The 12130-nt window shown below is 39.4% G+C and overlaps 1 protein-coding gene across 1 annotated transcript in view; it reads left to right on the forward strand.

Annotated features, from left to right (window-relative positions):
• C7H11orf58 (chromosome 7 C11orf58 homolog) overlaps positions 1-12130 on the forward strand; it is a 62079-nt gene that overhangs the window by 36515 nt on the left and 13434 nt on the right. Inside the window, exon 4 of the mRNA XM_053720628.1 lies at positions 6003-6112. Within this exon, the coding sequence (XP_053576603.1) occupies positions 6003-6112 (110 nt within the window). The remainder of the gene's footprint in view (positions 1-6002; positions 6113-12130) is intronic.

Raw genomic sequence — 12130 nt, forward strand, 5'->3', positions numbered from 1 at the left:
TTCAGTAGAGCGTTTGGTGGCTTTAAAGCAATGGGAACTTGTGGGACATAATTCTCACTGCGCCTCCCATACATTTATGCTGCCCTAACCCTGATAGCCTAAGTGAGATAACTCAGGCTTTATCTTTATCCGGAGGGCCATGGGAGGGAGAGGACCTCCTAAACCTGCTGAGCTGCCCTGCTGTCGGGCAGAGTTCAAGGTAAGTGCTGACTTTTTTATTCTGGGTCAAGAATGGATCTCAGTGAAGTGGAGCACTTTATTTGGAAAGAACTCCAATATGTAATAGGAGGGACTTTCTTGACAGCAGCTTCTTAGCAGAGAGAGCTTGCAATGTTTTACTTACGTGGGGGATCACTTGGGCTGAGGGTAAATAGAACTCAGTGGGTGATATTATTTAACCTTTAGTTTGGCAGAGCTATGGTGGGAAAAGCGGTAGCCAAATTGTCCCCATGTTTATGAAGGCTCAGTTGGCTCCCGTGGTTTTAAAACACTGTTAATAGCAACCGGGAGCTCCAGGGTTGTTACGTCCTTGATGGCTAAGGAGGCTTACTTTGAGGATCACTTGAGCTGGGGGTGAAATGATCTGAACAGGTTATGCACCCAAAGAGAGGTGGTAGGATTACACTTATTTGCTAGGCTACGATAATGAAGCGGTAGCCAAGTTTGACCCCAAGTTTAGGAGGGCTCTGTTAGCTCCCGGTGGCGTAGTTATATCTGTTAATGGTGACCGGGAGCTACATGATTGTCACGCCCACGATGGGTGGAGCTTCGTGTGGCGCAAGTTTTGTGAACTGCACGTTTTTTTTCCTCCTCTGCTGCTTCAGTATCGGGGGGGGGAAGTATTTATCTCAGTGTGTTGTGGATCCGGACAGCGTTAGAGCTGCGTTACGGTCCTGTTACAACTCTCTCACTCGATTTGTACAACAATTTCTCAGCTAAAAGGAGAGGACATTGTACAAAGTTTCTGTGCTGCTTAAAGAGAGCTTACAATGTAACCTAGAGGTTATGGGTGACACAATGTGAACTATTCCTCAATTCCTTCACACTGGAGGGAATTTAGTATCTCTGCATTTGAAATCTTAAAGATCGATGTTATGTGCTAGAGTTACTGTCAAACACAAACAGACTTTTATTTTAAAAGCTTGGATGTTTTATGTTAGTTGCCGTTATGCACCCAAAGAGCATAACGTTTTGGGGAAGATGGGCACCTCAGCAAGGTTTAGCTGAGTGATAGTTAGGTGCTACAGGGACTATGTAATTCTAAATTTGAAATTAAAGAGTTACATTTTAAATTTTAAAGAGACAGTAACGTTTTCATGTGTTAATTTTTATTATATCATTTTCACTTTTTCTGGGCCTATTGTTTCTAAGACTTTTGCTGTACCAGAGCTAATTGACAAATGGTCAGGCTGTGTCTCAATTTCTCCTATAATATCCAAATTGTGGCCCACATGCAGTGCTCTGCGCTTCTTTTATCCCTGCCCGGAATTATTCTGCATTGCAGACATATGTTTTTACATAGGATTGAAGATATTTCTAGAGGAATTATTTTCAATCATTTAAAATAAAAACTTGATTGATTCAGTAGATATTATCCCGAATGGTTCTTGTCAGTTACCTAGAAGGAGGAAGATACTTTGGGATTATCAGAAAGAGATTTTCAGTCTCAGGTGGTTTTTATTTCGTTTTTTAGCTTGATTTCCTCCATTTGTTACTTTAGGAGGTTTTAGCTACCCTGGGCGACTCTGACTCTGTCGGTGTAATATATGCTAGTGCGCATTTCCTATTCTAATAAGTGTTTCCCATAGCCATCTCAACTAAGGAGGCTGGGTAATCTTTCCTAGGGTGGAAGGAGTAGTTTCCAGCTTAGCTAGGATTCCTACTATAACCTTAAAGGATAGTTGGGTTTTTCAGAGGTCCTATGGGCAATAAATAGCATAGGGATGTACACCAGGGTTTTCATGACAACCAGCTGTGTACTTTGTTACTGTCACTGGTGTGACGGCATATTGGTTTGATGCGTTGTCTGAAACTACTAAGTCAGTAACTTCCCTGGATAAGATCCAGGATAGAGGCTTTTATATGAGCTGCGTGGTTCATTACCCACGCTTTAACAGTACCCAATACATGCATTTTTATAAGATTTCTCTGTTCCAGTTTACAGAGTCTTATGGTTAGAGCCTTGTTCTACGGACGTACGCTCTAGGTCTGTTTTTAGCGTCTTCTTTAAAGGGAGGCCTTGTTGGGACCTGGCTTGGCCGAAATGTTCTCTTTTGACATTTTAAAGAATTAAAAAAAAAAAAAAAAATCCAAATAGTTTGCTGTTAATTCAAGGACAGCATGAAGGTCATGCCCTCGATCCGAGATCAGGCCTTGTAAGGGGCAGACTTTCCGCCTTCATTCAGGCTTGGGTTCAAGATGTTCAGGGTCTCTCTGAGTGATAGTAAGAGTATCCCAGGGATACAAAGTAGAGTTAAAAGGTTTTCCTTTTTCAAGATTATCTGTAGATCAGACTAAATGAGAGGCGGTCTTACTCTTTGTAGAAGACTTCTTAGATATGGCAGTGCTTGTTCCAATTCTGGTTTAGGGTCTGGGTATTTCTATGTCAGACCACTTTTTGGATCTCAAGAGTCTAGACAGTTTTCTTAGTGTACGTCCTTCAATTTATGACCTCAGTGGATTTAAAGGACTCCCAGAATTTTGTCTTTTCTCCAAGAAGGATTGGAGAAGGGTTTATCAGCAAGTTCCCTAAAGGCTCAGATCTCTGCCTTATCTATTTTGTTACACAAGCATCTGACTGATGTCCCAGATGTTCAATCCTTTTGTCAGGCTTTGGTTAGAATCAGGCCTGTATTTAAACCAATTACTCCTCCATGGAGTCTGAATTTAGTTCTTAAAGCTCTTCAAGGGGTTCCGTTTGAGCCTATGCATTCCTTAGATATTAAGTTGTTATCTTGGAAAGTTTTATTTCTTGTTGCCATTTCTTCAGCTCGAAGAGTGTCTGAACTTTCGGCATTATAATACAATTCTCCTTATCTTATTTTTCATTCGGATAAGGTAGTTTTACGCACTAACCTAGGGTTCCTTCCTAAGGTTGTTTCAAACAGGAACATTAATCAGGAGATTGTTGTTCCTTCCTTGTGTCCTAATCCTTCTTCTCTAAAGGAACGGCTTTTACACAATTTGGACGTGGTCCGTGCTTTGAAATTTTATTTACAAGCGACTAAGGACTTTCGTCAGTCGTCTTCTTTTGTTTGTCGTTTTCTCTGCGAAACGTAAGGGTCAGAAAGTTACGGCTACCTCTCTTTTTGGCTGAAGAGTATCATACATTTTGCATATGAGACTGCTGGACAGCAGCCTCCTGAAAGAGAGCGTTACGACTCATTCCTCTAGGGCTGTTGCTTCCTCATGGGCATTCAAAAATGAAGCTTCTGTAGAACAGATTTGCAAGGCTGCAACTTGGTCCTCTCTTCACACTTTTTTTAAATTTTACAAATTTGATACTTTTGCCTCGGCTGAGGCTGTTTTTGGGAGAAAGGGCTCTTCAAGCAGTGGTGCCTTCCATTTAGGTTCCCTGTCTTGTCCCTCCTTATCATCCGTGTACTCTAGCTTTGGTATTGTATCCCACAAGTAAGGATGAAATCCGTGGACTCGTGTCTTTAAAAAGAAAATTTATGCTTACCTGATAAATTTATTTCTTTTTAGACACGATGAGTCCACGGCCCGCCCTGTTCTCTGAGACAGGTTATTCGTTTTTGTAAACTTCAAACACCTCTGCACCTTAGCTTTTCCTTTCTCTTCTTAACTTCGGTCGACTGACTGGAGTGGGAAGGAAGGGAGGAGCTATATATAGCAGCTCTGCTGTGGTGCTCTTTGCCGCCTCCTGCTGACCAGGAGGTGAATATCCCACAAGCAAGGATGAAATCTGTGGACTCATAGTGTCTTTCTGCCCTCTGTTGTATCTCTGCAGGAATTCCACTCCCCTTCTCCCCCTCCAGGTTAAGCAGTGTTAGAGGTTTCTCCGGTGTCTGCACAACGTAATTAAATGCACTGTTGTTTTTCTGCTTGTAGTTTGCACATTACACAGATGGCTCTGGCAGAAGAGCTGTCTGTAAACATATTAGTTAGGGAGGGAGAAACTTTAGCTCTCTAACTAGTGTGTAGGACGATCGTCTCCATATGCAGTGAAAAGCACTGCAAGTTTCTTCCTCATTTTTAACTGCTTAGAAGCAAATAACTAATGCATGTTACTTGCGAACTTTGTGGCAGGGTTCAAAATGTAAAGTCCTAATATACTAGCCAGGACAAAATGTTACTCATAACTTCTAATTCCACCCACACCCACTACTTGACCCCCTCTTTGCGTTTTTGTAATATTGTTTTTATTTAATACCGTAGCAAATTAAATGATGCTACATGCAGTAATAAATGAACAAAAATACATTCAAAGCAGTTAGAAACATCAACTAGAGGTTCTAGGGAAGACAAAAGCTGGATAGAAAAAGGTAGTTGTTGAACTGAGAGAATGCAGAGAGTGCTGACAGTCATAGAAGGTCATAGCAAACATGGAGATATATACATTTTTTTTTTTTATAATTATCATCTCTCTCTTCTCGCTGTTAAAGGGACAGTATACACTCATTTTCATATAACTGCATGTAATAGACACTACTATAAAGAATAAGATGCACAGATACTGATATAAAAATCCAGTATAAAACTGTTTAAAAACTTACTTAGAAGCTGTCAGTTTGGCTCTGTTGAAAAGGTAGCTGGAAAGCCCACTGCAAGTGGCAAATAAGACACTCCCCCCCTCCCCCTTCTTTTGCATATGAAAAGACCCTTTACACAAACGGGAGCAAGCTGGAGAAGGTAGCTGACGGTATTCACATAAAACTTTGGGGCTTGGTTAGGAGTCTGAAAAAAAGAGCAATGTTATTTAAAAATAAGCAAAACTATACATTTATTTTTTTTAAAAACTTTATGGGCTATATAAATAGATCATCTACAAAACATTTATGCAAAGAAAAAATGAGTGTATAACGTCCCTTTAACAATCTTTCTCGGCTCCCTTCTCTGCAATCTCTTTACCCTCTCTCTTCTATTTCAGGTCGTATCTTCTCTCTACACTCTTTCTTTCCCCTCTCGTATATCTCTTCTCTTTTTTTTCTTTTTCTTTTTTTTTCTCCATTCTCTCTTAACGCTTCCTTCTTCTCCCTGTTCACTTTTCCTCTGCAATCTCTCTCTGCCCCATTTACCCTCTTAGAAGTAACAGTCTAAGCACTAATGGGGTCTCTACAGCCCTAGAGGAATAGTATATCATTCCACTTTCATGGCTATATACTATACCTTTAGATAATAGTTTTAGCACAGAGCCCAGAATGTGTGTTTGTCATAATTGCAAAAGGAAGGCAATGTGCCAACTTTTCTACTTACGACATGCCACCAGACTTCAACATTCACTAACTTACACTTGCAACCATTAAATTTCCACTTGGCTAGTTGAAATTTTTAGCCCTGTTTGTATACATCAAAAGTTTTTATTAAATTAGCCCATATTTTTCTCTTTCTCTCTTTTTCTCATGGGCTGATGAAGCATTGGAATGAGAAGTGGCGTTCAGTGCTGAATTCCTTCTTGTTCACAAGAAGCAATCCAGCCACGAAAAAAGCTTAACGCCACAAACTTTCCTCCTCATTCGGATGCTAACGAAGCACATGAATGCCAATCCGGTAACACAATTCTCAGCATTCAATCCCAGTAAACTTATTCATATTCATTGTTAAGTTACACTATATATATAAGGGAAACCCATTGTATCCTAATATAAGGCAAACTTGTATTTTGTTTCTGTTTTTCTTTTTTGGACAGTGAGAAAACACAGAAAACTATTTATTATGGAAACCTATCTGCTCTTTTACACATTATGTCTTGAGGGATGGTGCTTTGTCCTCTGCACAGCGGTTTTTATTTGCATGGGACCTAAATACCCTACATTTTACAGGGGCAGAAGATAAGAAGATGAACGATGAACTGGAACATCAGTATCAGCAAAGCTTGGACGGCAAAATATCTGGAAGGAATCGGCGCCATTGCGGATTGGGATTTAGCGAGGTATGAACAATGTCGGAATAAAGAAAAATGACCCTAAAGCTGCTTATTAAAAAGCAATTGACTCTAAATAGAACATGATGGCATTTTACAAATGTGTGTCTACAGCTACACAGTAGGTCCTATGAGTTGTATCTCTTGTACAGTAAAGGAACACTAAAGTCATAATTAAACTTTCATGATTCAGAACACATAACTTTCCAATTAAATGTGCACAATCTTTTTATTTGCTCACTTTCTGAGGAACCAGCTCCTACTGAGCATGCGCAAGAGTTCATAGTGTGCATGTGTATATACACACACATACATACGCACACACACGCGTATATATATATATATATATATATATATATATATATATATATATATATATATATATATATACAGGGAGTGCAGAATTATTAGGCAAATGAGTATTTTGACCACATCATCCTCTTTATGCATGTTGTCTTACTCCAAGCTGTATAGGCTCGAAAGCCTACTACCAATTAAGCATATTAGCTGATGTGCATCTCTGTAATGAGAAGGGGTGTGGTCTAATGACATCAACACCCTATATCAGGTGTGCATAATTATTAGGCAACTTCCTTTCCTTTGGCAAAATGGGTCAAAAGAAAGACTTGACAGGCTCAGAAAAGTAAAAAATAGTAAGATATCTTGCAGAGGGATGCAGCACTCTTAAAATTGCAAAGCTTCTGAAGCGTGATCATCGAACAATCAAGCGTTTCATTCAAAATAGTCAACAGGGTCGCAAGAAGCGTGTGGAAAAACCAAGGCGCAAAATAACTGCCCATGAACTGAGAAAAGTCAAGCGTGCAGCTGCCAAGATGCCACTTGCCACCAGTTTGGCCATATTTCAGAGCTGCAACATCACTGGAGTGCCCAAAAGCACAAGGTGTGCAATACTCAGAGACATGGCCAAGGTAAGAAAGGCTGAAAGACGACCACCACTGAACAAGACACACAAGCTGAAATGTCAAGACTTGGCCAAGAAATATCTCAAGACTGATTTTTCTAAGGTTTTATGGACTGATGAAATGAGAGTGAGTCTTGATGGGCCCGTGGCTGGATTGGTAAAGGGCAGAGAGCTCCAGTCCGACTCAGACGCCAGCAAGGTGGAAGTGGAGTACTGGTTTGGGCTGGTATCATCAAAGATGAGCTTGTGGGGCCTTTTCGGGTTGAGGATGGAGTCAAGCTCAACTCCCAGTCCTACTGCCAGTTTCTGGAAGACACCTTCTTCAAGCAGTGGTACAGAAAGAAGTCTGCATCCTTCAAGAAAAACGTGATTTTCATGCAGGACAATGCTCCATCACACGCGTCCAAGTACTCCACAGCGTGGCTGGCAGGAAAGGGTATAAAAGAAGAAAATCTAATGACATGGCCTCCTTGTTCACCTGATCTGAACCCCATTGAGAACCTGTGGTCCATCATCAAATGTGAGATTTACAAGGAGGGAAAACAGTACACCTCTCTGAACAGTGTCTGGGAGGCTGTGGTTGCTGCTGCACGCAATGTTGATGGTGAACAGATCAAAACACTGACAGAATCCATGGATGGCAGGCTTTTGAGTGTCCTTGCAAAGAAAGGTGGCTATATTGGTCACTGATTTGTTTTTGTTTTGTTTTTGAATGTCAGAAATGTATATTTGTGAATGTTGAGATGTTATATTGGTTTCACTGGTAAAAATAAATAATTGAAATGGGTATATATTTGTTTTTTGTTAAGTTGCCTAATAATTATGCACAGTAATAGTCACCTGCACACACAGATATCCCCCTAAAATAGCTATAACTAAAAACAAACTAAAAACTACTTCCAAAAATATTCAGCTTTGATATTAATGAGTTTTTTGGGTTCATTGAGAACATGGTTGTTGTTCAATAATAAAATTAATCCTCAAAAATACAACTTGCCTAATAATTCTGCACTCCCTGTACATACATACACACACACACACACACACACACACACACACAATATAAAAAGTCTACACACCCCTGTTAAAATGTCAGGTTTCTGTGATGTAAAAAAATGAGACAAAGAAATCATTTCAGAACTTTTTCCACCTTTTAATGTGACCTATAAACTTTACAACTCAATTGAAAAACAAACTGAAATCTTTTAGGTAAAGGGAAATGAAAAAATAAAATAAGGTTGCATAAGTGTGAACACATTTTTTATACTGGGGATGTAGCCGTGTTCAGAATTAAGCAATCACATTCAAAATCATGTTAAATAGGAGTCAGTACACACCTGTCATTATTTAAAGTGCCTCTGATTAACCCCAAATAAAGTTCAGCTGTTCTAGTAGGTCTTTCCTGACATTTTGTTAGTCGCATCCTACAGCAAAAGCCATGGTCCGCAGAGAGCTTCTAAAGCATCAGAGGGATCTCATTGTTAAAAGGTATCAGTCAGGAGAAGGGTACAAAAGAATTTCCAAGGCATTAGATATACCATGGAACACAGTGAAGACAGTCATCATCAAGTGGGGAAAATATGGTGCAACAGTAACATTACCAAGAACTGGACGTCCCTCCAAAATTGATGAAAAGACGAGAAGAAAACTGGTCTGGGAGGCTACCAAGAGGCCTACAGCAACATTAAAGGAGCTGCAGGAATATCTGGCAAGTACTGGCTGTGTGGTACATGTGACAACAATCGCCCGTATTCTTCATTTGTCTGGGCTATGGGGTAGAGTGGCAAGACAGATGTTTTTTTTTTTTTAATAAAAGGCTTCCAAGTCTGGCTAAGTTTTTGCAAAAACACATCTGAAGTTTTTCAAAAGCAGGTTGCAAAAGGTGTTCTGGTCTGATGAAACCAAAGTTGAACTTTTTGGCCATACAGGTATACCTCACTTTACAGCGCTTCACTTTACAGCGATTCGCTAATACAGCGCTTTGTGGAGCTGAAGTTGAACCTCCAAGGATTTTGAAACAGTGCTATAATCATCGTGAGATTGCTAGAAAAGTGAATGGCATCATTTTGTTATTAGTTCACTCTGTTTATAGCATTGCAGTGCAATCTGTGTCTCAGTGCAATAGTCTGGCAAATTTTACTACAGTAATTGTCACAATTTTACAGGTACAGTATTTATTGAATACTTGCTGTGCTAGTGTTAAACTAAACATAGCACTATTGCACCCCTAATATATGTTAGTTCAAACATGTTTTCAGGATTTTAAACACTGAAAAGAAAGCTAAAACTGCCTTGTTTCACTTTAAGGCGGTTTTCACTTTACAGCGGGGCTCCGGTCCCTAACCCGCTGTATGAGCGGGGTATACCTGTAATTCCAAAAGATATGTTTGGCGCAAAAACAACACTGCATATCACCTAAAGAACACCATACCCACAGTGAAGCATGGTGGTGTCAGCATCATGCTTTGGGGCTGTGTTTCTTCAGCTGGAACTGGGGCCAAGGTTAAGTTAGAGGGAATAATGAACAGTTCCAGATACCAGATAATATTGGCACAAAACCTTCAGGCTTCTGCTAGAAAGCTGAACATGAAGAGGAACTTCATCTTTCAGCATGACAACGACCCAAAGCATACATCCGAATCAACAAAGGAATGACTTCACCAGAAGAAGATTAAAGTTTTGGGATGGCCCAGCCAGAGCCCAGACCTGAATCCAATTCAAAATCTGTAGGGTGATGCGAAGAGGGCTGGGCACAGGAGATGCCCTCGCATTCTGACAGATTTAGAGTGTTTTTGCAAAGAAGAGTGGGCAAATCTTGCCAAGTCAAGATGTGCCATGCTGAAAAACTCATACCCAAAAAGACTGAGTGCTGTAATAAAATCAAAAGGTGCTTCAATAAAGTATTAGTTTAAGGGTGTTCACACTTATGCAACAATATTATTTTAGTTTTTTTATTTCCCTTTACCTAAAAGATTTCAGTTTGTTTTTCAATTGAGTTGTACAGTTTATAGGTCACATTAAAGGTGGAAAAAGTTCTGAAATGATTTATCTTTGTCTCTTTTACATCACAGAAACCTGACATTTTAACAGGGATGTCTACATTAGAGCTGCAACAACTAATCGTCATAATCGATAATAATCGATTATGAAAATAGTTGTCAACGAATCTCATAATCGATTAGTTGGTTTGCAATTAGTTGGTCTGTGCACAACACCAGCTGCTTCACTCCAATGAACTCCTGCATATGGTATTGTGTTTTATGGTTATGTCCTTAGCCTAAAGGACGTCTACTTTTCACTTTTTCAGGACAGTATACGTTAACAACTACCCCTGGCTTATGTGCAACCCAGATATAATAGTCATCATTTGGATTGTTTATGTTTAATCTGGTGATTTGGAACTATGCTTTTCATGATATAGTGCCAAGCTTGTTGTTTACACCTTGCCCCTAGATTGATGGGAGTTATTTAAATTGATGTGCACTATTATCTGTTAGCACAATTATTAGCATATTGCTTGCTATTGCTGATTATATCGACTGTATAAATAAATGTGTAAGGCTTTGTCCTGTTATTGATATACAGTCCTTAGCGCTTTTGATTTTGTTTTTTTATATTTTTAATAAATTTGTGATATGTACCAGATTCAACCTTTATAAGTATATATTCGTTATTTTTAGAGCGGACTAGATATTTCCCCTAACCTTATAGCTGGTTATTTACCATTGCATATAGATATTCAAGATATTTTTATGTTAGAATGAAGTCAAGGGTTACTTTATTGAGAGGCCCCTTGCCAAGGTAGAAAACACTTAGCATTGGTGAAGAGCTAACAAAGATAAATATCCCACTTTGGTGAAATTGGCAAAACCCTACTTATACACCTCAACAGCCTTTTCTCTGCTGCAGGAAATATAGCTGCAAACAGAGAACCAGCCTTAGCCAGAAGCATGTGGACATGTTGAGATTTTTGCATTTCAATGCAAAGTTTCTGAAAGAGTGAATAACAGAATGTTATTAACAGTGATATTCTAACTCTTTCTAGTTCTACCTCTTTTCAAACAGTTTGTGGTTTTGTTTAATTATAAAACTGCTCTGCTGCTTAAAAATTGAAGAAACCGTTAATGTAAAGTTTTAGTCTGAAGTTTATATTTGTAACACTCATTATGTGGATTTTATTTAAAACATAGAAAACTATTATTGATTCTCTTTTTATCCGAATAGTCGATTAATCGAAAAATAATCGGCCGATTTAATAGATTATGAAAATAATTGTGATATATATAGATAGATAGATAGATAGATATAGAGAGAGAGATCCGATCCTGAGAGTGCACTATTTATTTGAAGTATACATTTGGCTATATTTGCACACAGGTTGGCTGGTATAGGTGGAAGGATTTGTGTATATATAATGTGTATGTATGTGTGTGTGTGTATATGTATATGTGTATGTATGTATATATATATATATATATATATATATATATATATATACGCACTGACTCAGCGTTGCAGCTCCCAGGGTGCCCACCAAATATCAATGTTAAGTAGTGAGTGTACAGCCTGTATAACGGTGCAAATTTGCTGTCCCCTCAAAATAACTCAACACACAGCCATTAATGTCTAAACCGTTGGCAACAAAAGTGAGTACACCCCTAAGTGGAAATGTCCAAATTGGGCCCAATTAACCATTTTCCCTCCCCGGTGTTATGTGACTCGTTAGTGTTACAGGGACTTGGGTGTGAATGGGGAGCAGGTGTGTTAAATTTGGTGTTATCGCTCTCACACTCTCTCATACTGGTCACTGGAAGTTCAACATGGCACCTCATGGCAAAGAACTCTCTGAGGACCTGAAATAAAATAATTGTTGCTCTACATAAAGATGGCCTAGGCTATAAGAAGATTGCCAAGACCCTGAAACTAAGCTGCAGCATGGTGTGCAAGACCATACAGCGGTTTCACAGGACAGGTTCCACTCAGAACAGGCCTCACCATGGTCATCTAAAGAAGTTGAGTGCACGTGCTCAGCGTCATATCCAGAGGTTGTCTTTGGGAAATAGACGTATGAGTGCTGCCAGCATTGCTGCAGAGGTTGAAGGGGT

This window comes from Bombina bombina, chromosome 7, assembly GCF_027579735.1.
Source record: "Bombina bombina isolate aBomBom1 chromosome 7, aBomBom1.pri, whole genome shotgun sequence".
In the NCBI taxonomy this organism is placed as follows: Eukaryota; Metazoa; Chordata; class Amphibia; order Anura; family Bombinatoridae; genus Bombina; species Bombina bombina.